This window comes from Copadichromis virginalis, linkage group LG11 (genome assembly GCF_057382275.1).
Source record: "Copadichromis virginalis isolate Kocher_CV1m ecotype Utaka linkage group LG11, C_Virginalis_male_GT1.1, whole genome shotgun sequence".
NCBI lineage: Eukaryota > Metazoa > Chordata > Actinopteri > Cichliformes > Cichlidae > Copadichromis > Copadichromis virginalis.
In genome coordinates this window covers 21,248,073-21,275,640 of record NC_140628.1, presented here as the reverse complement: position 1 = coordinate 21,275,640, position 27,568 = coordinate 21,248,073, and the positions used below count along the sequence as shown (strand labels likewise).

At 41.0% G+C, this 27,568-nt stretch overlaps 3 protein-coding genes across 5 annotated transcripts; 2 read left to right on the top strand and 1 right to left on the bottom strand.

Annotated features, from left to right (window-relative positions):
- The first annotated feature begins 2,032 nt into the window (after window positions 1–2,032).
- Window positions 2,033–6,573, top strand: cbx3b (chromobox homolog 3b). 2 transcript variants are annotated; one of them, XM_085473623.1, is made up of 5 exons: window positions 2,033–2,258; window positions 2,690–2,830; window positions 2,939–3,095; window positions 3,527–3,687; window positions 5,247–6,573. In XM_085473623.1, the coding sequence occupies exons 1-5, from the start codon at window positions 2,047–2,049 to the stop codon at window positions 5,365–5,367; spliced, it is 792 nt and encodes a 263-aa protein (XP_085329749.1). In that variant the 5' UTR covers window positions 2,033–2,046; the 3' UTR covers window positions 5,368–6,573. The 2 variants fall into 2 exon arrangements, with proteins under 2 accessions (XP_085329749.1, XP_085329750.1); XM_085473624.1 differs by having other exon boundaries at window positions 2,191–2,273.
- Window positions 6,574–8,521: 1,948 nt separating this feature from the next.
- Window positions 8,522–10,225, top strand: snx10b (sorting nexin 10b). 2 transcript variants are annotated; one of them, XM_085473620.1, is made up of 6 exons: window positions 8,522–8,646; window positions 8,924–9,010; window positions 9,109–9,209; window positions 9,316–9,417; window positions 9,569–9,778; window positions 9,880–10,225. In XM_085473620.1, exons 1-6 carry the CDS (start codon window positions 8,614–8,616, stop codon window positions 9,989–9,991), a joined length of 645 nt encoding a protein of 214 aa, XP_085329746.1. In that variant the 5' UTR covers window positions 8,522–8,613; the 3' UTR covers window positions 9,992–10,225. The 2 variants fall into 2 exon arrangements, with proteins under 2 accessions (XP_085329746.1, XP_085329747.1); XM_085473621.1 differs by having other exon boundaries at window positions 8,877–9,010.
- An 8,751-nt stretch (window positions 10,226–18,976) lies between these two features.
- On the bottom strand, window positions 18,977–27,118 carry skap2 (src kinase associated phosphoprotein 2). Its single transcript, XM_085473619.1, has 12 exons — window positions 27,013–27,118; window positions 26,549–26,654; window positions 26,410–26,435; window positions 26,041–26,142; window positions 25,165–25,245; window positions 24,678–24,761; window positions 24,442–24,566; window positions 24,033–24,096; window positions 23,805–23,909; window positions 23,605–23,685; window positions 22,594–22,706; window positions 18,977–19,434 (listed from the first exon to the last, which is right to left on the bottom strand). Exons 1-12 carry the CDS (start codon window positions 27,050–27,052, stop codon window positions 19,342–19,344), a joined length of 1,020 nt encoding a protein of 339 aa, XP_085329745.1. The 5' UTR covers window positions 27,053–27,118; the 3' UTR covers window positions 18,977–19,341.
- Between the last annotated feature and the right edge of the window lie 450 nt (window positions 27,119–27,568).

The following is a 27,568-nucleotide window of genomic DNA, read 5'->3' as shown; positions in this document are numbered from 1 at the left end:
GAGTGGTTGAAACCCATAACATTAAGTGTTACAGGGTCAGTTTTACTCACCTACTATGTCTTCTCAATGTCTCAATCAATACTGTCATTTAATCAATAACAGTGAAAAAAGAAATCTCCTCATGAAAAGTTGTTAATGTTAATTCTGGGATGCAAATCTAAAATAACCTGCTTTCCCCCAAAACAATATATACAGTAGTAAATCTAGACAGGACCTCACTGCATGCATTACTGCCATTCTTGGGCCTACAGCGACAGCCCAAGCCTATTAGCTGTTCCGTTACTATAGCAACTTGTACTAAATCCCCAGAAGAGTAGACAGGAAGGGGTCCGAGGGCAAAAGTGGGTCATTTGGTTGATAACCAACACATGTCTTGCCTCAGTGTCTCAGTCAACTAATACACCAATCCATGGAGGAAAAAGATGTCTTGTAAGGATGGTGTGGCTCTACGAAAAATGCTTTTTAATAAAGCACACCTAATAAAGGATGTTAAATTGTAAACTGCTGAAAAACATAGTTATAAGAGAGACAACCAAAATAATGTTTCACAACATGGGAATATTGTATTGCAGTATTAATATAGACACTGAAAAGGGTCGACCCTTATAATTATGATTATATTTCTAGTGTGTCTGTTGAGTGAGGCGGGGGTCCCTAAGTTCTCAATGTACTTATAAATTGGTGTGAAAACAGTTCGTAGCATTTGTATCTGGAGGCCTGGAGTATCTTCGACACAGTGTTAATAATTAAACAGTGTAGAAAACAGCAGGTTACCTTGGTTTTATCAATAGAGAATCTACAATTCATGAAGTTAATATCTACAGGCCCCCTCATTTAAAAGTTTCCACTGCACAAGGGGGATAGGTGGTCAGTCCAAATATAAATAATGGTAGCTGTTTACTTTAGACCAGTCACCTGTCCTCCTCCTGACTGCCTTTCTGATTATAGTATGTCTGATACATCTTTGGACTTTTGTAGTGTTGTTAGACTACGTAAGTTTATGTCTATACATAAATTTATGATCAAATACACCAAGTGCTGCATAATCCTGCCTTGACAATGAAATGGTACCAGTAGAAGCTGTATTCTGCACAGCTCCTGCGAGAGAGTGGTGGAAAAACTCAATGTGGAGCTGCTGCCTTTTGGCTGTGAGCTTTCCAGTATAAATCTATTGACAGCGGCTAACAGAGGTGCTATCAGTCCAATACAGGCTGGCAGCGTCCCCCAGTGGTGTTTTACAAAACAGTGTGGAGTAACTGCTGGAAAGCAAAGTGGAAAGGCCTGTTCTTTGGTCGGGATGGAATGGGGCGGGGGCTATTTGGCCAATCAGTAGCTCTGAGTTTACTCATTGGCTAGAGGGGAACTGTCAGTCAAATCTCCCAAAGACTGTTTTTCCTGCGATTTCAACAGTACAGCCTCAGAGTTTGAGGGGAGCAGATCCCCGTCGACAAAGCCCAGTGTCTTTACAGCACTGAAAACAGTAAAAAAGTATTCTCAAATAATACTAAGTAACACTTTCTGTATTAGAATTTCTACTATACAATATCATGCAAAATTAAATATTAAAAATAGCATCAAACGTTTAAAATAATGCAAAATGAAGCGATTCAGTATATTATTTCCATCAGGAATTTACATTCATTGCAACTGCTTTATAAACCCACCGCTGTATCATTTTAAAGTGGATGGTATTTTTCTCTTAAATGTATTGAACTTTATGTAACATCAATTGGAAATACATGGAAGTACTCTAAAATTAAATAAAACTAAAGTGCACCAAGATCCCTGGTTCGATCCCGGGAGGAGACACAATACATTTATTTATTTATTTATTTATTGTATTCTCGGACTGTCTTTTTGTTTCCAATAAAATAAAACAAAATTTGTGAAATACATTATAGGAAGTGCGCATGCCCTGCCATACCCCGCTGACGCCCATGGGTGGCAGGGCTGTTCCGGACCGCTGGACTGGGACGGTCGAGCGGACTGCTCCCTGATTGGTCGCTGCTGTGCGCGTCCCCGTCGTCTCCTCCCGGTTTTCCTGGCATGACCTTTTCCCTTGGCAACCACTTCCTCCGAGCATCAACGGCCATCTTTAATTTTAACTCATTCATGAAAAGTTGTTTCGCTCATTTACTCACATCGACCGACACATTTGAGCTCAAAGCAGCGTCACCGGCGCTTTGTGCATGTTGTTTCCAGCGACAAGCACAGAGCAGAGCCGAGCGGCACCGCAGCAGGCTACCCTCCGAGATTAAGTAAACACCGAGAGCGTACGTGCATATTGTTCATTACAGCGTCTAATGCATCACCGAGGCACGCTTCTATTCACTCATGTTTCGGGCTGCTGTCTGCTAAATGTGCTCGTAACCAGGCTGTGAGTGAACGACGCTCACGGCGATACTAACGTGTTGCTTTTTTTGGACTGAAGGAGCACAATCACCCGACAGAAACAGCAGGTGGAGCGCTGTAACAAGTGTGCCGATCATTGTATGAAGGGCACAGCAGAGTAGTCGCCACTGCCATGTTCTGCTGGAAAAAAAAAATCCCAGCAGCAGGGAGATAAAAGTGAATGTTCCTGACTCCACCGTGTTTAGTTTGTTTGTTTTTTTAGCACGAAAAGAAATGAACTCCCTGTTCTTGTGATTGCCCTGGCCTTCATTCATTCGCTTATTCTCTATCGTGGCAGAATGAGAAAGAAGCAGACTGCCAAACAGAGGAAGACTGAGGAGACTACAGTTGTCCAGGAGTTTGTGGTTGAAAAAATAATTCGCCGCAGAATCTCGAATGGGAGAGTGGAGTACTTCCTGAAGTGGAAGGGCTTCACTGAGTGAGTGGGATGTTGCAGAACCAGTCATTTGAACGGTTTGATTGTGTAACCCGTTTATCCACCGTAGTAAAAATTGCCTTTCCCTCCTCCTGTTAACTCTAACCGCAGTGCAGAAAACACGTGGGAACCCGAGGACAACCTGGACTGTCCTGAACTCATAGAGGAGTTCTTGAGAAACGCCCACTTCACCGAGGAGAATGAAGAAGAGCAACCCGAGCAAGGGTTTGTTCCCAAAGAGGAAATGGCAGAGGAAGAGACAGAAATTGTGAGTATGTGAGGAATTTTGGAGTTTCTGGATCGTCTGTATGTCTGTCTGTTTCCATGTTATTTACAGAACTTCTGCAGCTAAATCTGCCAAAAGGGAGAACAACAATGAAAAATATAGAAGTATAGGGAACACAATAGAAGTATGGTAGCATTTTCCCTTTAGTTGTAGACTGAGGTTGGAATAGAGTCAACTGACTCCTTGTCAGAAATTGTTTTAAGGCTCAATCTGAAACTAAATGTCGTGTTAAAGAGGTTAGTTTTACAAAAGCTCCTGAAAATGAAACCAGTTAAATTTCCCCTTTTTTCTGCAATGGGTGTGTACAGTGAGGGAGAAAAAATGAAATGGCTCGACTTAGCAACCTTCTTATCATGTCTAGTAAATCTGTGCTGCAACTTTGAACTTTGCCTTTTCTTATTTTGTTCTTTTAGTCCTGCGTGCAGGAGGCTCAGGCTGTGAAGACGGACAACAGCGTCCTTCAGCCCGATGATGAGCAGAAAAACTCCCCCAGTGACCTCAGTACTTATCTCGAGCCCGAATGCATCATCGGCTCAACGGACAGAAAGGGAGAGCTCATGTTCCTAGTCAAATGGTGACTGCTTCCTCTTTACTCTGTCCTTGAATAATAAATGCCAGCACTTGAGTAAACGTGGAAAATGTTAATATTTAAAGCCAGAGTCAGACAGCAAAGTGTGTGTGTGGGGGGGGGGGGACTCGATGTTTTTGTTGCTGTTGCTTTGTGGGAAACTGCAGTTTTCCAACATTTTGTATATGCATGATCATTTACTTGAGAAGAGAAGTTGGAAGTTGACACTGACCACCTCAAACCTTATTAGTAACAGATTGGAGAGAGCAGATGGGCTTTGGGTTTATCATTACACACAACCATTAAGCTATAGACTCGGGGGCTCTTAACTATGCGTACCTGGACTATTAAGTCCAGCTCTGCAAAGATCTACCTTTATGAGGCTCCGAGTGATCGGCTTAGATCGTTTTGCTTTTTTTTTCCTCTTCTGATTTACATACACAAATGTTAGTGTCCGGGAGTCCAGCAGAGCCGCAACACTACCTACGATTGTAGTTACTTTATGAAAGAGGAGCTATATTGAATTACAACAGATTGTAAAGTTTGTAAACACAGTTTGTAAAACGGTTGGCTGAAGTCTTTTAAAACGCTCAATGAGTTTTGTTAGGTTGGAGAACTTGGAATTTTTTGAGTGTGAAAGATGTGCTCATGTTTAGGGCTGGAAGTTTAGAGGTCTACGGAAAGCAAACACTTGCACACAATTCCACAAATTATTGACCTTACCCAAATGTCCGCGTCATTCAAAGAAGCACGGCATTGATATGATGATAAGACGCCAGAGTCCTATATTGCTTCCCTTAAGCAAACAAGTCATTTTTTTACTTCTCCTCCACAAGAGCATAGCCAGTCAGAAAATGTTTAATTCCCTTTGTTTGTCTCAGTCTGTCCCTTGCATCCCATTCTGTCATTCTTGTAATCTTCTCTTCTTGTAATCTTCTTTCCTGCTGTTTGGGAGCTCAGTCTCCATCATCCTTTGCCCAGTGTATCAACTATCCCTCCTCTGCACATGTCCTACCTATTTCAGCTTTGCCTGGTACACTGTCATATGCTTTCTGTAGATCCTCAAAGACAGAGTGCAACTCCTTCTCTGTACTTCTCCATTAACACTTTAAGCAAACTAGCACAAACATCGTGTCTCTAGCGCTCTTTCTCAGTATGAAGTCATACTGCTGCTCACTGATCATCACCTCTCCTCTTAACTGAGCTTTGGCAGCTCTGTCCCGTGTTTTCATGGCTTTATCCCTCTGTAGTTACTTCAGCTAGGCACGCATCATCCTTGTTCTTGAAAATCAGTGATGATATGCTTTATTACATTTGTTGATCTGTCAGCAAGACACTGTGAGAAATTACTGGCTAAATTTAACAGAATTGGTGGAACAATGGAGCATGAGCTAAAGGAAGCTAAAGCTAAAATCTAGTGCCCCTTTTATGTAGAGTCCCCTTACCCTTTACTTCTCCATTAAAAAAAACTGTCAGAAATATTTGTTTCTGTTAAGACATTTTACATCCATTAAAAACGAGAGGCGGTTTCAGTCTTTTTCCTTCTGCTGCGCGTATCCCCACAGGAAAAACTCGGATGACGTTGCCCTGCTGCCGGCCCGTGAAGCGAGCGCCAGATGTCCCCAGGTGGTCATCGACTTCTACGAGCAGAAGCTGACCTGGCACTGTGGAGACGACGAGCAGTAAAAATGTGTGTGGGTTGTGTGCAGAGGAGAACTAATAAACAGCTGTGCTCTCATCTGAAGCTTAACTTTAGCCTCCATCAAATGTCCTCCTTCAGCTGGCATCAGAAGCACTTCGAGCTCTGGCAGGTGTGACATCCTCGGCGGTGGTGGATTTTAAGTGCTGTCTGCCCCGTGGTGCTCAAAAAAGGTCACTGTGACTTTGCAGACACTCTGATGGAGGCTCAAGCTAACCTTTATGTAGAGCGGCTGATCTGAGGTCAGACTAACCCGTTGCAGCTTTTTTCCTGTGTCATCATGTAGCGGACTCGATCACTGTGGTTGTGTTTTGTTTTGAAGATATTGTTCTATGAGTAATTTAGTATTTATAGTCCTGTTTAGATGCCAGTATCTTACACTGGAAGGGCCCTGCGGTTGTTTAGTGTGTGCTTTACATCCTGTACGGCGACACTCTACTGCCAGAGCCAGCAAACTACTGTCCAAGTCCATGCCTTCAGCCTATGTAGCTTTTGGTTAGAGCTGAAGATTGTAGCCCTGTTGTTGGAATGCCTCTTGTTTGAACTTGTATTGTGTGAGGTTGTGAAGTGTTAATGGACACAGCTTTTACTGTATCTCTTTATGACCCTTGTGGTTGATGTTAAATAATATATATTTAAAAAAAAATGTTGCCCATCAAAAATTCCCTTGTTTTTTTTTAATCAGCTGCTGTAAATTAGCAGTTTTCTCCTGTTTATTGAATTAGAACGTTTCAGATTATTTAAATATTTGGTGCTTTGATCCAAAAAGTGAAGCCCTGTAGAATTTTTCAGAATAAGAGCGCCTCGAGGCAACTGTTGTCGTGATTTGGCACTGTATAAATAAAATTGAGTTGAATTAGAAGGTCATGAATTTTCTTAAGTAAATCTAATGAGATTTACACTTATCAAAATGAACTCTTGTGCACCGTAAATGCGTAAGACGATTGTTAAATGTAGCACTTTAGATCTGAGACTGTGCAGTTTACACAGGGCATTCATTGACTGTAATTATACAGTTCTGTGTACTTTATATCTGTATCCTGGTGGCATTGTTCTGACTCGACATATCTCCCATGACTGCTATGGGACACTCAGCTGAACCTCAAACCTCCTAAAAACACATCTGCTACAGAACTACTGTAACTGTTGACCATGGATCTGTGAAGTCTGTGAATAAATGAAACCTTTTTTGACACTTTTTGCATCTTGATTCACTCTGATTATATTTCTCACATTATGTGGTCCAATTACTCCTAAAATAAATGATCAATTCCAAATTATTAAAAAAAACAACATTAATATGAGATGATTCATTTGACATTACATTTCTGGCACTAAATGGGCTACACAGAGTTGGGTCCAGAAACACAAGCTTTGTGATTTTCTTTTTTCCTCTGTGCACCACCACAGTGGATTTTAAAGCTAACAGTTAAGATGTGCTTAAAGTGCAGACCTTTAATCTTAATTCAAGGGTTTTACTGTAAAAAATGCAGCTCTTTAGGAATTGCAGTGATTTTTTTAGACAGTGCTTCATTTTCAGAGGCGGAAATCAATTGGACAAACTTACAACATTTTAAAAGTAAAAACCTTTGTAGTCAATAAATGCCTAAAGTTTAGAACCCATCGACACCACCACGTACTTTTTTTCCATGCTTCAGAGGCTCTGCTAGCCCTGTGCTGCGGTCACTGTCTGGTGCTGCTTGTGGGTTTTTCTGGATTCAGTTTTGTTTTTAGTAACTGGAAGGCACGCTGTTAGGCGGAGATCAGGTGACTGACGTGGTTGATGAAGAATATCCCCGTTTTTGCTTTCAGGAATGGCTGAGTTGCTTTTGTGGTGTCCTTCGGGTCATTATCTGTTTGCACTGTGAAGTGATTAGGTTTGTGGCATTTGAGTGAAAAGTATAGTGCTGTACACTTCTATCAATAAACACTAGTGACCCTTTACCATTGGCAACCATACATGCCCATGCTATAACATTACCTCCACATATTTTACAGATGATGTGGTATGCTTAGGATAATGATTTGTTTCCATGCTTCTCTCTTCTCATTATTCTGGCACAAGTTAATCTTGAGTTTATCTGTCCAAAGATACTTTTTCTAGAACTGTGCAGGTTCTTTTAGGTATTTTCTTATCTGACCTTCTTGTTTTTGAGTATAACCAGTGGTTTCCACCGTGCTGTAAACTCTCTGTATTTACATTCATGAAGGTGTTTCTAAACTCTGGACCCTGTCAATGATATGCTTACCTCTTCTTGACTTGGTTAGATGCTGTAAAGTTGTTTTTCCTTACAAATGGAAACGATTCTGTCATCATGTATTTTAGTTTTATGTTCTTCTGTTTTTTTCTTTGTTTTTTTTTAGATAGTGCAGTACTGTGAGTAAACAGAAAAGATGGGAGAGAGTGGAAGGAGTTAGACACAGAAAATGTTCTGACATGGACTTAAAAACAGGCCTCTGCAGTACCCTTGGGTACTTGGCTACCAGCATCCACTTCAATTGTCTCCTGTGATCTTTCAGGCATCTCATTGTTTTTAAGAACAGATCAGATTGTTGATTTGGCCTCTCTTAAATTTTTTGCTGTCTCTATGAGAGGATTATTTTTCATTTTCAGCCTAATGATGGCCTTCCTCACTTAGATTGGCATCTCATTAGACCTTATATTTAAAATCTAAACCATTTTCACCATTTTAAATTAACGCCAGATCTTTTGTCTACTTCATTTGTCACAAAATAACAAATGAACAGGCCTCACCTGGCCACAAAACTGCTAGCAGTTACCTTTGAGCCTCTTAAAACGGAAGACTGTGTATAAAAATGGCTGTAATTTATAAACAGTTAATACTAAACTTTTTGTTAAACTTTTGTGAATTAAAGCCAAAAGTCTCCACTTCAATCATATCTTGATTGTGTCGTGTAAAATCCACTGTGATGGTGTAAAAAAAAAAACCTACAGCAGTTGTCTCTTTTTCTAACAAAGTATGGATTTCCTGTAACTTTAGCAGCTTTGATCTGGTTGTGCTGACACATGTTCTCTAACAATGCTTCCGATTTAGGAATGCTCGTTTTGCTGAGTTGACAGTTAGAGGGAGGTGCTTATATCAGTCTTGTGACTTTATTTTGAAACCTTTGCTCCATAACCTGTAAAGGTGGAAATAAAAGACACAAATGCAGTGCTAAGGACCACCATTATCTATCTGACTTACGGTTATTGAGATTGAATCTTTTAGATCATGAGAAAAGAAACTGACAGCACCGAGAATCAGGTAGGTCTGAATTAGTGTTGTGAATGTGACAGAGTTTCTTAATTGTCAAGAAGAAAGATCTTTTAGGAGTCACGTGTTTTCCTTAAACTGTGGCACAACTTTGAAAATAACTGTGTTTGTACTAAGCATGAAACCATTCTCTGTTGGATTTTCCTATCCTGGTTCGTGTGATGTTAGTCATTCTACTTCCTCTATCTGCCAATATAATCCTTCCCTTTTTCACAACACAGTGCATTCCATTCAGTCTTTCAGTCTCTGTCCTGCCTTCTCCATGCAGCAGGTCATCAGTGTCTGGGTACGGGACCCTCGGATGCAAAAGAATGACTTCTGGCATGCCTACATAGACTATGAAATTTGTTTACATGTAAGTAAAATGCTTAAGACAGTTGGTCGAATCGTTATTCTTTCATTTAGGGCATTTTTACTGTGATATGTGTGTGACACTGGGGTGTCCTGTTTTAGACCGACAGTGTGTGCTTCACCAAGAAGATCTCACAAGTGAGAAGGAGATACAGTGAGTTTGTATGGCTCAGGCGAAAACTGCAGGCAAATTCGATGCTAATGTAAGTTCATCCACTGAGATTTGAATTTAAAGTTTACTTACTCATAGTTAAAGTAGTGTGCTCAGTTGTTCCTGACATTTTGTTGTTCTTGTTGTTGATTTTCCAGGGTACATGTACCAGGGCTGCCCCCTAAAAACCCTTTCTTCAGTCTTAATAACGCTCAGCAGATCACTGATCGAATGAAAGGGCTCCAGAAATTTTTGGAACAGTACGTGAGAACCCAAAGATCAATGCATTTATGAACTTTGACCTAGTCAAACAAAAACTGGAGTACAAACACGGGACCACATGACTGACTCTTTCTAAAGGTAATACCGGGCGAAGTTTTAAAGTGTTTATTTTTCCCAAATTTTTTTCAGAGTCCTTCAGAACCCTCTGCTGCTGTCCGACAGCTGCCTTCACCTTTTCCTACAGTCACAGCTTAGCGTGCCTATGATAGAGGCCTGCGCTGCTGGAAGGACGCACTACTCTGTGGTTCAGGCTGTGCAACGCTGCGGCCTCCGGAGATTCCACTCAGAAGAGGATCTGCACAATAACCTCAAAATTTCCTGTGACTCTGACTCAGATAGGTAAAAAAAAAGATCTGATCTCACCGCATGAGTAAAACTGAAAGTCTTTAGAAGTCAGTTTCACTCTACCTAATTCACTAAATTGTCTTTTTTTTTTCCAGCTCCGAGGGTAGGGATCCAGAACACAAGATTAAAGATTTGGAAGCTTCTTCTCTTGATCTCATTAAAACAAGCCAGGAGGAAGAGCTGAGCTGCTTATCTCGTTCTACATGAAAGCATCATCTTCATACTGCTGACAGAATGTGGGAGTCTCTGCACCCATACAATGTTTTGGATGAGCGAAGGAAAAAGCTATTACCGTAAACCTGTTACTGCACTTAACATGTCTCGTCTTAATTATTTCATTTATTTAAAAAAATGTCACAGCTTCTTGTGTTCTTGATGAGACGTTTTAGTTTGAAATTTGCACAGTAAATAATAATAAAAAATTACCTCTTGTATATTACATATCTATTATCTATCTACATTTATATCTATCTACATATCTACCTGCACGTTCTCAGATTGTCTGAATAAATACAAAGTTGTACCAACAATTTGCCTGAAGATGGCAGTGTTGTAACAGCAATGCGTTTGTATAATCTTTGCTTCATAAACATTGCTTGAATTTTGGTCATTGAGACTGAAACTGGTCAGATATGAGTGCAGTGAAAGCCTTTTGTTCTCCTCTCTGTGCTTCACTCCCAATCAAGGGAAGGGTGTGGAAAGCTTGTCATCTGGTGGCCACCGCAGTGCTTAGCAGTATGACATGTGTAATAGGGTCTCTGCAGAGTTTTTAGACAGCCCCCTTGTCAGGTGTGTGGCTGGTAGGAGGTCCTGTGGGATCCCAATGGACTTGCTCCTGTCTGAGAGGGCTATCGGGTAGACAGGCTACATTGCTCCCTGCTGAACAAAATGCCAGCTGCAATGACAAGACACCCTTTCTACCTGTCTCCTTTGCTTTTGTTAGTCTGAGCTCACCTACTGCAGTCACATCTCAGCGTGTCTGTTCGTGTGTGTTTAGTAAACACACACGCCTGCTCTCACAGTGAACACCACCGTGCTTTTTTTTATTTTATTGCAGATGTAATAACGAGTAAAGGGAGTGGACAAACTGACATATCTGCAAAACTCATTAGATGAAGTGTTTTGCTTACTTTGGTTTTTTCCTCTGCAGCAGCTGGGTGAGATTTATTGTGAATTCAGAGGGTGGAAGAGATAGTAGGCTTATGTTAGAAAGAACAGAGCAGTGACGTCATCTTAAACACACTGAGATGAACAGCCGCCGACCGAGCTGCCACGGGAAGGTGGGACACATTTCTGAAAGATGCGCATCCAGTAGATATGTATTCATTTGCATCTACTATAGTGAAATATATGTATGTGCAACCATTACCAATGCTTGACGTGTAGTCAGCAGTATTTTGCACCTTCGGACAAAGGTGTAGGTGTTCAAGTGCAAACATATGAATGTTTTTCACTATTTCCACTTAATAAATTTTGAAAAATGTTTGTCTTGTCTTCCTGCAAATAGCTTGCAAAGAAGCTATTTAAACAGGAACTGTTCAGTCTAATGATATCTGACTTTCCAATATTGTTGCATGTCACCCTGACAGACTTTTAAGAAGCCTATGTAAAATGCTACACTGTATCATGTCAGTGTTTGAAGGAATTCTTGAAGTTAAAGATGCAACATTTTGGGTATTGTGTGGGTATTTTAAAAATAAACTTCAGTCATTCAGAATTAAATTACTTTGTCTGTTAAAAAAAGAAAAGAAAAGCTGTCATGTAAATTTTAATTAATTAAAACATTTTAGACTCATCAGTTTCATAATATTAATGAAACCAATGAAGGATGTATCACAGCCCTTGAGATGCTAGTGTAAGAGATGCCAAAAATGTAAAAGGGAAGAAGTAATCTTGGGGAGCTTTGGAGTTGCAGGTTGCACAATGAACTAAGTTCCCTTTGCAGAGCTTTGTGACTGCAAACTCCTTTTTGTCACTAGCAGTCTTGTGGATTGAAATGTTTCCATTTGCTAGTTTCAATTTGACCCGTCCTGCAGTATTGACCCATCATTTGATGGTTCAGTACTCCGATCCACTGGCCGTTAACCTTGAGCCTACCCTGCCGCTGCAGTTCTGCTACCATGACAACAAGGAGACATTTAAACCCATCAGATCAATTGCTAGTGGCTCCCTGCTCCATGTTGTGTGACCCCCAGTGTGGTCAGCTGGAGTGAAAACAGCGGGACAATAAATGAAGAAGAAGTAGAAGATGAAATTTCACTCTCCCTGGGCAAATACCCTCACTGTGCGTAATCTAATTAGTATGCTTATTGTTTGACACATAAAGTAGTCGAAGACCAAATAAATGAAAATGGCCCCTCTGGGAGAGACCCATCTGCCTCAGACCAAGTCAGCATGTCTTTCTGCCACAACAGCTCAAATAAACCACATCTAATGTCTATGATCACATGCTTGACTTGCTATTACATCTGATTTGTAATTAACACCGCATCAGAATAAGCAAAAGTAAACATTTTATCTTTTGGAATTAACCAAACTGTCAAACATGTGACAATATGAAATCCCAATCAGGGTATGTCTACAAAGCCAAAAACAAATGGAAGAAATGAGGGAGATATGCTCCAGTGGAGGCAAATTACAGATAAATCAGAGCCTGCTCATGCATTTTAAGTGCCACATTATACAGAATCCATTAGTAGCAATAGGAGCTCAGCACCATTTGAGATATTAAATCTCTGTGACTGCAACTCCGTTGAACCAGGATGAGTCGATATCAGAGAAAGCCAGCTGCACTGCCAGTGGACAGGGGCTGATGCCTAAACAAAACGATACCATGAATATACATTATTGGTGATATGACAACAGCACACGCAGGCGATACGGCGTGTTTTTCCATTATAGGCAGATCTTGGAGCTGGGGATTTACTGAAGCGTTAATAAGAAACTGAACATTTTTCAAGGTCTCTTACATTTCATGCCAGTACTGAGTGCTGATTTACTGTGGGCCACAAAGCTTCCACAACCTGACAGCCAAAACAGGATTTTTACATCTGTCCTTGCAGCTGTGTGTGCCTCTGTCCTTCTATGTGTGTGTGTGTGTGTGTCTGTGCATGTGCACATTCAAAAGCCAAACCTACCCTCAGTTTGACCAAAAAGCAAAAACAAAAAGGAAAAAAAAATCTTCAGGGTTGAAACATTTTTCTGTGTCACTCAAATGTCACAGATGAAAATGAGATGACACAAGCCATCCATCAAATTCTGCAGCCTTACCTTTTCTGAGTTCTGTATAGCTAAACCTGCTATTTCCCCTGCAAATGGTGTCGCCTGTTGATGTGTAGATGTAGCAATTACAGGGAACCGACGTGATCACTGTACCAAGGCATGCACCAGCTTCCCATCCCCTAGAATCAGAGCTGATCAGCATGAAACTAGCTCCTCTGCCTTGAGCGCATCGGCTTGAGGGAGGGAAAAAAAGATGAGATCATTGCTGGGTAATTTCCTCAAATAATATGGTGTGTAAAATTAGATGTGTTTCCTTTGGTTTGTGCATCTTAAAAACAGATGTATGACAAGGAGGGACTTTGTCTTAAAAGAGCAAATGTGTTTGATCATATATAATCACAAATGTTCATTAATCAATGAAATAATCCCTTCGTTTTATAGAAAGGAACATATGCCTGCAGGTTGTACAAACAGGGGTCTTTATTCTTTTGGCATCTATTGTTTTTTTAATGTTAGCATAGCATGAGAATATAGCGCTTTTTGAGAACCTCAAAGCGCTGTACAATTCCACTATTCATTCACTCTCACATTCACACACTGGTGGAAGGGCATTGTTCCCCTGGTGGGGCCTTCCTGTGTGGAGTTTGCATGTTCTCCCTGCGCCTACATAGGTGTCCTCCCTCGGTGCAAAAACATGCATCTTAGATTAACTGCTAAATCTAAATTTGATAACATTTTTTATAAAGTATGCATGAATCCATATTAAAATAAAGTGCTTTGACTGAGTTTTCTAAATTGTTAACTTTGACTTAGAATTAGGTAAAAAAAAAAATGAATAGATGATAATTTAGTAGGTAACTCCTTAAATTGAAATGACAAGAAACTAAATATTTTTAGTCTTTTTTTTTCTTTCTTTTTTTATTACAGTTCATAGTCGTGTAAACTTGTGATCATTTCATTGGCATAGGAACAGGTTGTTTTGTACTGTTTCCCATACAAACAGCCTCCAAAGCCACCAGCTGCAGGTTTGCTGTGTTATTGGAAGTACAAATTCTTTAAACTGCAAAAAATATAGAAGCCGCCATTGCGTGCAATAGGTCGGCAGCCTTATGAAATTTCCCCTTGTGGGACTAATAAAGGTATATCAAATCAAATCAAATCAAAAGTCCTTGTGTAATGATTGTTAGTACATAGGTTGACCAATAGCTCAACCGATAGATGAAGACAGAAAGAGAGGGAGATGTGTAGTACATTTTTGCATGCATTCGCATCTTGGCACAGGGGAACAGAGCCTTTTGTGTGTCACAAGATCATGTGTAAATAGCAAACCCTCCAGACGAAATGTCTTGTTAGGGATGAGGTATGAGTAGAGGGGGAGCTCTTTGGTCAGACCCATTTCAGGGAACAGAGAAACTGCCAGTGGTGGCAGTGAGAAGACGACATAGGGTGGAGAAAGAAGGGGGAAAAACGGAGGGGTAGAGGGCACCATCTCTCGGGGCCTCTGAGCTTCACTGGCAGTGTGTGTAAATCAGCAGGCAGCTCACGGCTGCAATGAGGTAGAAAATAAAAAAAACATAAAAATGTCCAAGTGAAATAAGAGGCAAGGAGAAATCTTTTATGATGAGCCTAAATTCTCCTTACTCTGCAGTAGATCCACTGACCGGCTCAGCTTGTCTTCTTCAGACACCGTCCATCATCCCAATATCTGCATATAGCCACAAATTACTCAAATTACCCCACCTGCTACTCATGTAATACATATGTAATGAGTATCCTAAATTTGAATGATTATTATTCATGGTACCCTTAATAGACCTATGTCAAATTCATTAATATGCACGTAAAATGATATGGACTGTCACACCAGGAAGTCTGAAGTTGTGCAGACGTGGTTAACACACATAAAGTCTTACTTAAAAGTTACCAACACTCTGGATGTTAAATATACACCGCCACTGGAGCGTGGATGCTTGTTCTTGACCTTTGGGAGCAGTATATGCAAACAATGTAATGACACAGTGTCATAGCTCTACTGTCTAGCTTTGTGAAGTTAGAACTTCTGGCCCTCTTCAGCAGGATGGTTTTGGGGGCATCATGTGACCTGTAGGTGGAAGCTATGGAGAGGACATTGAATTAATTGAAAGTACATTACCATATTTAAGTTGTTTATCGTGCCGGCTGGTTAGCTCAGTTGCCTCACAGCAGATAGGTCATGCACCTGTAGACATTCTCCTTGTAGTGCATGGGTTTTCCTCATAATGTGGATATGAGGATGAATGGCACCATAACATTTTATCTCATTGCCTCTTTATTTTCCTCTATATAATACGTACTGTATTATAAATAGGATGAGAAGAGAAGAATACAAAAAATATAAAGCAGTAAAACTGAATAACTTAAAATGTCTGAATCAATCAATCTGAATGTGAATCTTACCGCAGTGTTCTTACTTATGAAGATGTGGTCTTGTCACAGTGTAATGATGAATACCTCTGTGTGTACTTTGGGCACTAAATGAGTTCAGGTTAGCTTGGCAGGACCCGAGCCTGGATACATGCCAAAGCTGACACTAAATGGGAGTGATGGCAACAATCTGCTATCCAGTGCCTCAGTTAGCTCAGCAAGCTCTTGTAATTCAAACCTCACGCCTTCACTTCCACTGCTGGAGGGCTGTCTTGAAAACTGCTGCTATATAAAGACCTGACACTGAGATGGGACCTCAACTTAAAGGTGGGGTCATTACAACCAGGGGCATCTAACTCAGGGCAGTAAAAGAGGAGCTGGCAAGAGATGGGGGGTGATTCTTTTACGCAGCACTGAGAGGCAGACAGCTGCAGTGTATGTGGGTGAAAGGGGTACACAGGGCTGTAATTACAGTTAGAACATCGCTTGCATCTCTGACCTCCTTTGATTACAAACTATCCTCCCAAACCATCCCGGGTCATTACTCACCTCGCTAACTAGTATAGTAAATCAGCAGCAGAGCACTGACCTGATATTAGAGCCACAACAAGAGAGTAAACAGGGCTGGGCTATGGAGGCTGCAGCATTATAAATAATCTATGAAGAGATGGAGCAGGAGCGAGGTGTGGGAGATGTTTATAGCAGGTGGACAAACACCTGTCACTTTGATAAGCCTGATTTATTTTGAGTGACATGTCAGCACATAGCTCTAACCTGCCTGACAGCCTGGACTCCACACCCTTGAAACACGAACTGCTTGAAACGTTGATGTATACAGTAAATGAGAGGGCTGACAATCATCGCCACACCATTAACAGCTTCATTAGTGAAAACACCAGCTTAGATGTGATGGTGCTAATCATAGTATCAAGTAGGGGGTTGATGGTGAGGTTTTTGAGGCCAGGAAATGTGACTTTCGGACGTTGGAGCCACATCTGTCACCCGCTCCAGAAATATACAAGTCCTCTTTCGACATCGCTGTCTGCAGCACCCAGAAGGCTATTAACGCGAAGAGAGAGCAGACACCTATAACATGTGAGAAAAGTGGGCGTGGTGCTTCTAATAAATGACCTGTCTAGACCTATATTTAGTGCCCCACCGCTAACCCTGTTCTGCAGCTCATAACATTAGATGGTAGATATCAAAAAAACACTAAAATAAATTTTTAAAAAATCGAAGCTTCAAATTTCCAGAAATATGAGTTTTCCTGCTGTGATTGTCATTAGCATTCACTTTGAATACACCATATCGTCCCACAGTGTCACGAGCCAGCGGAAAAAACCTTAATTTGTCAGCTGCTATGAGTTATGTTCACAGAAACTGACCTCAATTAAGAGTGACTTACCTTTAAAGTGTGTCTATTTCAGATTTTAAGATTTAGACTGAGGAAAAGAAGCTTTAATGGAATGCTGACATAGGGCCAGTTGGAGATGTAATACATTTCCTGCAAAATGCCAGGGGATACCACATAAATAACACTCTGTTATGCCTGACAGAAACTCTCTATGAAGCTGTGATCTACTGCTCTGTGACCTGGTTAAAGAGCAGAAGAAGCAGCTGACAGCTTGATCAAAATTACCTCTCCAAAGTGGTATAGATCAAGCCTTTAGCCTTCTCAACAAGCCTGATGCATAATAATAATCAACAAAGATGAGCGGGTTATATTAGTGTACCGTGTGTCTTCTGAGTTATTTATGTTTGCACATGGCACGAATTATGAGAGCAGTAGCATCAAAAGAAGTCTTACTGGGGGGAAAAAAATACACTGTCACCTGTAACAGAATTAACTTCTTTGAACTCTCAGTCATTATCAGCAGAAAATGACTACAAATGTGTTTTTACCTGAAGGGAAATGCGTTTTATATTTCCATCATCTTTCTCTGTAAATCCAGTTTTATTTATTATTACTCAACAGCTCAATCTATACACATTTGGCTGGCAGAATTGTCGCTTTATGGTTAAAAGTATTAATTAGTGATATTCTGGTATCATTAGTGTAATTTAGTGCCCGGCAGATTAATAGCATGGTGACATTTATCTTTGAAACATTATATCTTGATGTTAAATTGCAATAAAAGACCCTGTATATTCTGAGGATATGGCTGTCCAAATCTAACAGGAGATGTGGGGGGGGGGGGGGGGGGGGGGGGGGGGGGGGTTGACATCCATTAAGGAAATCCTTTATTGGCACATAAAAATGAGAGGCAACATTTAGCCTTACTTGCCTTTGGCAACTTAACCCATTGCCAAACATTAAAACGAACGCTATGTCAGCACTAAGGAAATATTTTTGTTTAGCCATTATAGCCCATAATTTAGCAACAAGCCCAAAACCTGATGGAAGCGTTTCAGAGCATTGTCATCACAATTTTGGACATCTATATGGCAGAATATTGCATTATTTGATTATGCATTCTTTCTCTGCCCTAAGACAAAAGCATTTCCTCTCTATATTCAATAACTCATTATGGTAATTCATTACATCGCCAATTAGTAGAGAAGCTTTATCGCTGCACTATACCATAAAGGGCAGGATTTATGTTGTCTTTGAATGTCACCCAGAGGACAGAGGACGAGCTCATCACTCAAGAAGAACAAAATAGAGAGACACAGAAAAGGGAGAAAAAATAGAGGGAAGATGAAGGGAACGATGCAGTGAGTTATCGGTTAATGAATGCATTTTCCCTGCCCATTTTCTCACAACCTTGAGAAACCTTGACAAGGAATCTTTGTCTGTATCAAACCAAAAATGAGCATATATAAAAACATAGCTTTGGTATTTCATTCAGTGAGGAGACTGTAAAAAGATATGTACAGTACGTATGTAACCTCAGAGGGATATGCCCAGCCGCAACCACCTCGCCTGCTGTCAAACAGCCCCTCAGAGGGCGATAAGCATCCATACGATCTGTGTGGGTGGCTGTCTTATTAGTGCACCTCAACCATTTCACTCAGGCATGCAGCACGAGCAACCATCTGCCACGCTGCGATCCTCTGCCCAGGCAAGTCTCTCAGGTGCCATAAAATAAAAAGTGTCCCTTTGAAGATTGGAGCAAAAAGTGCTGAGCAGATGAATAAAGTCATTTTAAAATAAATAAATATTTTTGTAACCAGGAGACCCTATACACGTCTTTAGTGTACACCCAGGTTTAAATATCGCCTTTGACCTAACCGCACAGCATTACAGAAAACAAATAATGTGATTTATTATTCAGGGTAGATTTGTATTCATAGATGCACTTAGTGCATATAAAGTATAAATATTTTATAAATATTTCTCCCCATCAGAAAATGACACAAAGCCTCAAGAACCAAATATTTCTTCTGTTTGATAATATTAATTATTTAAACTTTATGTCAAGAACTGGGTTCTAAGACAAGAAAGAAGATACAGATGTGTAGACTCTTCTATCAGTGTCTTTGTTAAAGATAAACTGACACTCCAAAACTCTCTACTGCCACCTTGTGGACTTTTAGGGAAAGAAAAAAACCCACACACAGGGGAGGTCCAAACGTCATGTGTTTACATTTTTATTTATTTCGCCAGTTGCAAAATTCAAAATTTGCCAAAAGTAGCAAGTGAGATCACACTGTTTTTTAAAAAAAAAAACCAATACAGAATAAATAACAAAGAAAGCAGTGCAAAGTGCAGAAAACCCTACATGTATCAGTCAAATTAAAAAAGTTAAATCCTTATATCAGTCTCTTACAATGCGTATCACAGGGAATGTTCTTCAAAAAGAAATTCAATACAAAAAACCCCACATTATTTTACCATATTTATAATTACTAGTTTTTCAGTTATAACTTTTGAGCATTTGGAACGAGCAATTGGAAAGCCACAAGATGTTAGCAGTTTACACCAGGTGCATTTAAATAGCATACAGCTCCAGCAGATAGTCTTTGGGAACAATACCTATAACTCCATTCTTCTCTCCAACCCACCAGCCAAAGTTCTGATACTCCTGGAAGCACAAAGAGAAGCAGAAACAAGGAAGGAAAAAGAAGAGTGTGTTAGTGCTCCTTCATCCTAGCTGATAATATTCTGCTGAAATCAAAATTGATAAAAACAGAAGAACAAATGACGCCTTCTTTCTTTCGGCTGTTTTCCGTCCACTCTACAGTACTTATCTCCCATCAACACCTGTACACCTCCTTGCCTTCCGTTCTGCCTCTTTACCTGGTGTCAGTTTTGAGACTGCACGTTTCCCTCCACTCCACACAAAAAGCTCAGTGTGCATAAAGCACATCGCACATAAATCTGTCAAAGCGTGACAAGTAATAGCTCCAAATGGCTGTCAGCATGCTGAGATGTGAGGAGGACACTGAGAGGAGAGATCTGAGACAAGACGACAATAACTCACTCTCTCCCCTTCTTTCTCTCTCACCCCCCCCCCCCCCCCTTTTCTCTTTGACCTTACATCAAAGTCTTCCCTGCGCATGAATCAAGACCGGAGATCACGTTCTGACAAGGCTGAAGGAAGACGAACCTGGACAACGTTTCACATCCAAGCCAGAACTCGGGGACAGTGAAGGGCCACATCTGTGTCCACTTATTCCCAAGACAGAGCAATGGATGTAAGCGATCATATGGTAGTATTAGACAGAGGGGGATTATGCTCACTATAGTGAGGGCTGACACTGACAGGTCTCTGGTGACGGGCCATTTATCACATCAGATAAAGACAGGCTTGACACACCGTTTCAGTATCTGTATCAGCCAAATCGATATAATGCTGTAGAAAGCTATTCGAAACATCTGAATTATTAACACTAAATTTAAATAATAATAAAAATAATAATAATAATAATAATAATAATAATAATAATGTTTACATAGCCACCACAGACAAACAGAAAATGTTAAATCCACTTTCCTAAAATGTCATTTCATCACAAGCCCCTGGAGGCTAATATAGCAGCTTGACATGAGGTGTGTGTAAAGGAGTGTGCGTCCACATTAAGACTTCCTGCCACCAGGCTTTGAAAACAGCAACACCTCATTGTGTCGTTGGCCGGCTGACAAATAAGTCATGCTTTAGTAAGTGCTGGACGCAACATGAGAACAAATATGTAGAGCTGTGGATGACTAATGACACCACACACTGCAACAACACACATCAACACAAATACCCTCGGCTAGTCAAAACAACAGTCCTGTAATTTGATTACTTTCACCAAATGAAAGAGTCCCGGTGCATTAGTTAAAACACAAAGTGTAAAACAGTGATAGGATAAAACGCTGTGCAGGCGTTGTGGCATTTTAAGCAGAGAGACCTTGCATCTCTCAGTCAGTTTGTTACTAATGGGAGGCTGGGTGTGTGTTGGGGGCGACGAGGTGTGCAGCATATCCGGTCAACACAATCGCCCTTAGTCGGGCCTTATAATCAGCTCCCAGGTCCTCCTGACTGGGGGGTCTCCCAGCTGTAACACTACAGCTATTTCTGGTCTGCAGAATGGGGGAGGGACACATTGGAGGAAGGAGAACAGTGGAAGAGGGAATGGTGGAGGGGGGGGGGGGGGGGGGGGGGAGTCGGCTGTCCATTTAGCTGCAGCTGGCTGCTGCAGTCCAGACAGGTTTTATGGTCATTGCCCTCGCAGCAGGCCACAACCCCCAACACCAAGGTTTTAGCTAATGGCACTCCCAGTCTAAGTGAAAGGGCAACTTGATTCTTGGGCCTTTTCTACACACCAAGGAGAAGTCATAAACAGGCATTTGGTCAATGAGGATTGGACAGTCTGTCTGCTTTGTGCATTTGTGTCCCTCCATTAGTGTTGAAGGAACAATCTATTGATTTGGTGAAAAGAAAACCAACAGTCCTGATAATTCATTATTTAGTTTTATTGTAGTGTATTTAAAAGAGAGCGAGAGAGAGAGAGAGAGAGAGAGAGAGAGAGAGAGAGAGAGAGAGAGAGAGAGAGAGAGAGCAATTTTCTGGTCCTAGTCTCCTAAACGTGATAATAAGGTGAATTTGTCTTGAATTTTACATTGACATCATGTTCAATATAAAATTGAGAAGGGCTTTAAAAATTATTTACACATTTCAAAGGTGAAAAATAAATTTCTAGTGCTTCTTGCTATACATGGAGTTAATAATATGACTATGTAGCATATTACAATTGTATTTATTTATTTGTGCATCTCTGTTTAATGTACAGCACATGCCTCTCAAAGTTTCCCCAAGTCTTCTTTGCCTTAAAGAGCCAGTAGATGGCAGACTTGAATTTGAAAAGCAACCTGGCCCGTTGACAACAGAATGTCTCAATTGACTCCATGCTCCATAGAAACCAAACCAGACAGGAAATATTGCCCGTCTGGATGGAGTACATTTCACACATTATTTATATATATATATTTTAAAGACAAACCACACATCTCGACGAGTATAAAATTCCACTGCTCATTTTCTGTCCAGCGTCCAAAACAAATCTTGTTAAATGTATCACAACAAAATCCAATTCAGCGTTCATACGAACCGGTTAAGTACAAAGGGGCTCCTGTTTAGTTACATAATAAAGGTAAAGAACTGCCTCTCAGTTCTCCGGCTCATGACTAGCTGACAAGCCTCGGAAATTGTGCGTCCATTACACGTCCTCACCTGCTCTGAATAGAGTGGCTGACCAGCCTGGTTTTCCTGAAAACACACATTCCTATTTGGCGAGGTGAGAGAAATTTCTGAGAGGTGCGTGTGGGCTGAAGGCTGCTCACTGCCTGGCATAGCAGTAGCGACAGCGTGCTGAAACAGTCCAGATGGAAGTGATGGAATTACGCCGTGTGCCAGCTAAGCTCGGCCTCCGCCAACAGCACTAAAACAGTTTCCGTTGTGACACAACTAATCCCCATTAGAGCGCCAGAGAAGGAACCAAGCCCAGTCTGCCTCTTACCATCAGCCTTCCACCTCTAGGCGGTGGGCCAGGTGCTGCCAGTAAAGGATCTGAATAGTCAGTTCCTCTAAGAGCTTAGAAATAACTCACTTTAGGTGGTCTGAAACCAGCCACTCGGTCTACAAACCTCTCAAACTTTTGCAGTGTGGTTGGATTTAAGGTAATACCAACTTTATCGTGCATCAAGACAAGAATCGCCACAGTTTAGCTCTGACATCTAGGGTTTAGCCTCACCATACCTTACTCAGGATGTAGATGGCATCTCCACGTTTGAAGGACAGCTCGTCTGGGTGGTCCCCTGAACAGTCCCACAAGCCTTGGTAGTAGTTCTGATAGTCTGTGCTCTTATCAACTGAAAAAGAAAAAAAAAAAAAAAAAAGCAAGGTGATGACAGATCGGCGCTTTATTTTCTAGCCAGAGTAATCCTTCTAGATGTACAGATTTCACACAGCAATTACTTGTTAGTTTGAACCGAACCTACAGGGGGCAGCCAAGAGCCTACGGCAGAATTTGGTTGGATCAAAAACCAAATCAAGAAGGTCAGCAGTGTCCCAGTTACCTAATAAATTCTCATTAAAAAAAAATAATACTAATTTTGGGGTGTATTGTTTGTGCATTATTTTTTAATCACGAAGTAATGCACAAAGAGAAATGTAAAAGCTGGGCACTGCTTTCAGAATTAAAAAGAAAATAGTGGTGTTTAGTAGTAAAATGTACAATGACAACTAACTACTATGTAGTGCAGTGCATTAGTATGCTGGATTCAACTGGTTTGTAGTTTGAAACCAAGACACAGCTAGTGTTTTAGCAGCTGGGGTTTCCACTTCTGAGCAAGTCTGTTTTTAAAGTCTATAAAGCTGGCCATTCTGAGTCGTGTGGTGAGACTTGGTGGTTAGTAACTGGAAGTTTGCTCAAATGTGCAGAGCAGACAGAGGCAGATCGTTTTTGGAGGAAAGGTATCAGCTATTTACAGAACTATAACATGCTAGTTATTGTAAAAGGAACTTGGCCAACTAGGCTGAAGTTATTTCCAGTATTGTGCTAACTTTCAGTTGCACTCCTTCACGAGAACTTCCTCTGCGTATGTCACTTCTTCATAGCTGTTAGGTTTCATTTGCTGTGTGTACGTGTCACAAAAAGGCAGATCACATTTAAAGTTTCTTCTGTCTATTTAGAAACTTCCTACATTCTAATTCACTAAATATACCACATTGGATTGAGATAAGCACAAATGTCAGTGCTTTGTGTACCTGCAGCAGGAGGAGGAACAGGTTTGCTTGCCGGCTCAATTTTTGGAGGACGAGGCTTTGCTACAGCCGGAACTTCTTCTTCTGGAGAAACAAAACGGTATAAAAAATAAAATCAGATCAAATCAAACAAGATCCACGCACTTTGTTCCCATTCTCTAACATGATAGAGGCTATCATTGTCATGTAACACATGGTCAGACCTGGAAGCTCTTCGTAGATGTCTTCATCGATTGGCTGAGCTATAGTCCCTACGTCATCGTACATTTCCTGTTCCTCGTCGTCTTCTGGGATGATGCCCGACATGTCTACAAACAGGAGAGCAAAATTAGTTTTATTGCATAAATGCAGATTTTCTTTCCCCAGTAGGTGCTACTAACTTTAAAGAGCATAATAAATGTTTTTTTTTTTATGAATGGCAAAGTTCAAACCTTTCAAAACAAAGTCTATCTGTTTCACCCACTCTTCCGCCTCCTTCGGTGATGACGCACAAAACTGTCATGAAAGGGGGAAGAGAAATGAATGTGAATGTGCAATAAGCTCTACATATATTAATTAACATAAGCAAATAATATTGCATTTATGCATAGTAAAATGTTCCACATGGAAGAGTCTGAATGTTAGAAACACTCTGGGTTGAGCTACTGCAAAGGCAGTAGTGTCAAATGGAAAAGCATTAAAATAAAGATTTACTGAAGTGCATGGATAGACACACTGTGCCAAGTTTTAAACATGTCACGTCTCAAGTTTGTATTTGGTTTTGGTTATTTCAGTTTAACAGCATTTTAAAAAAGGCAACGACTGAAAGAAACTCGAGCAGCCATCGAGAGATGAGCGTACCTGATAGACGCGCTTGTCTGGGGCCAAAATTTCAAAGCAGCAGTCTTTCTTCGAGTCCTTGCGCAAGGTGTTGTTCATTTTGACACCGTACCCATCGATACTGAACTCACCCTTCTGCTGCTTGTCTGGTTTAGAAAATTAAAGCATCATCATTATTGGTGCAGATGCAATAAATGCATCAATACTGTTAAAAAGGGGGGGGGGATTATTCACCCACTTAAAAATGAAGAAAGTACCTTTCTCACTGCCGTAATAGTAGAAGGTGTGATGGCTCAGAGCACACCATCTCTTCTGCCACTCAGTACCAAAAAAGCTGTGATCTGTGAAGGGGAGAGAACCACATGCACAGAGAATTTTCCAGTGTGTTTTGATGGCTGTAAGCGTTGTGATTTTTATATATAGAAGGGACAGAAATACCTGAACTGTAAAGAAAATGTGTATTAGATTACAGTCTTTATTTAGGGTATTGTGTGCAACACAGTAGAGTCAACTAACTTTTTGCAGATTTTTGGTGTTTTGCATTATGTAAGATTCTTTGTAAAGGTTAAAAAACAAAAAAGGCTTCTTTTTGTTCGCATCTGATAAAAAGCCAATTTAAAAAACACTGGCCCAAGGATATTTGAGAGCTTGCATATTTCAGTAACCAGGCAGCCTCCTTTTCCTTTACAGTTTTTCCCCCTTGGGAAAGCTGCCTTGTACATATCTTATAATCTGAGCACCAACCCTTTCTGCGCTTCTCAAGATATCCTGCTTTAAAGACAGATGGCAGGTCCTGGGCCGCCACAGGTGGGGACTGCTGGGAACCTGGAAAAAGAATTAAGGAAATCCAAATATGTGACCCGTCATCATTGCTGCTGAATCCTTAATAACTGACTGTTGTTTTTTGTGGCGGGGGTCTTAAAGTTAAACATGACCAGAAGGTTTATGAGCTACTTTGCTATCATGCATTTGTTTAACCGATATTAAATTGAATAGCAAAGCCACTCTGAGTAATATTTTACTCTCACTGGAGAAGGTTTCCCTTGCCCTGTCTAACTTCAAATATTCAAATGCCGTGTCAAAGTTGCATTGTGTGAAAGAGCAGCCATAAAACTGGCAGCTGCTTATAGGCCATAAAACCCAGTCCCCCAATCACCATTTCATAAGGATTTCCCTGATACTCTGTGGTGGGAAAAAAGGGGGGGCAAAAACAAAACTGCAAATGCAAAAATCTGTCACAGTTTGGATAATGGAATAAACAGGATTAAAGCTAGTGTTTATCGGGGAATGTTTTTGTGTCATAACCTGCAGCCACAGCAGTAATTTTAAGCCCCTAGACTGTGGCTGAGAGAGCAATAAAGTGTGCTTTAGCCATCAAAGGGGAGGGGTGAGGGAGGTGGTAGGAGTAGCAGTTGTGCACCCAAATTGCTTCCCAAGTATGTTGCCAAGTTACAGTTGGAATGTCTCACTCATTGTGCCACTCAAAGTCACTTTCTCCAAGGAGCCAGAGCAAAGATCTGTATACTTTCCTGCCAACACTGAGCTTTCGGTGCTCTAATCCGCAGCTTGCGAGCAGTTAGCGAGTCAACTCTGTTTGTCTGCTAAGTGTTTGTGGCTCACCTTCGAAACCATCATCATCCTTGTCCGTGCGCTCTGACTGCAGCGACCCCCCGTCGTTGTTGCTGTCAACTTCCTCCTCGTCATCAGAGTCATTTCCACCTACTGCAGTAAACACAGAGGGCTGTGAAGTAACTGCACACAGTGTAACACAGAAGTTGCCATTGTGTGGTGTTAGAGGTGTTATGTGGCCAGTTTATTATGAAATGCGACTCTTTTTGCCCTTGCTTTTTCAAATTTGTGGGATAAGTTTGTAATCGACTTGTGGGCCTTCGCATTAATGTCATGACATCTTGTGGTCAGTCATGACCCCCATTGGGTACCAGTTTTAAAAACACACCTACAGGATTATTCAGCAGACAGGCAACTTACCTTTGTCCTTAAACTCTTGTGGAAAACTGTTTGGGAGAAAAAGACAGCAAATAAAGTTAATCACAACAACTTATGCACCTGCAAAGCAAATCAAAACTGGAGTATTTTGATGTATGCTGGTTCCAGTCATGAGTCATACCCTTGCTTGACCTCCTTTATCCTCTTGATGAAGGCTTCCCTCTTCTCTTTCGCCTTCTTGCTTAGATTTTCTGCCTTCAACCCATCGATGAGGTAGTTTTCGAGATCTGAACAGCACAAGAGGTAAAACATTAACATGTTCTGATGGCTGATAGCAGTCAAGTGGCCACACCACTGATGGACATCCACAACATAAACAAAGGAGCAGTTTGCAGCTTTGACGTCCAGCTCATGCCTCAGGTTTGAGACATGAAGCGAGTTGTTTTTTGGGTTTTTTTTTTTTTAATGAAATGCAAGCACAACCGTCGATTTGAGTGAATATAGCAGAAAAAAGGGGGGAAACTATGCTTCCTCTTTTTAAAAAGCAGTTTGTTATATACGAGACTTAAAGTAAAACAAGTCTTTATAAAATGCGGAAATAAACTCTCCTCTACTCCAAAGGCAACTATGAATCAACAGTTTTACCTGAAATGAGCGTCGTTAACTCCTCGGGGATCGCACGCATTCTTACCGCAGTTTCCAGCCTGAAGCGATTGAGCGTCCAGCCTGAGGAAGGGAAACTCTAGCCTGCGCGACACGGAAGCAGCAGCTCGGGCTCGAAGATATACGGAAGTTAATCTGCTAATTATTTATCAGTGACCACACAGTTCCGCTGCAGGACAAACACTCAGAGCCGCCTGCTCGGTGTTCGGCGTTCACAGACGTTGACGTTTATTGGCCTTTATTTATTTTTTGACTGCCACCGTAGACAGGAAATTGATGCTTTAATGGAGCAACGGGTCTTTACGGAATAATAAAGTCCGAGCATAACGCCGCGATCATACTGTTGATTGATTCCAGATCATATTTTTTGGCACTTAAGTCTGCTCTCTACGGCTGACTCGCTGAACACATTAGGGGCGTCTTTTGTTTTACAGCGATGCAAGCTTTGAGTCTATGAATATGTCAGGGCTGTAATCCAAAACAGGGATCATTAATAGATTAAAAAGTCAATCATATAATGCTGAATGCTTCTGTGCCA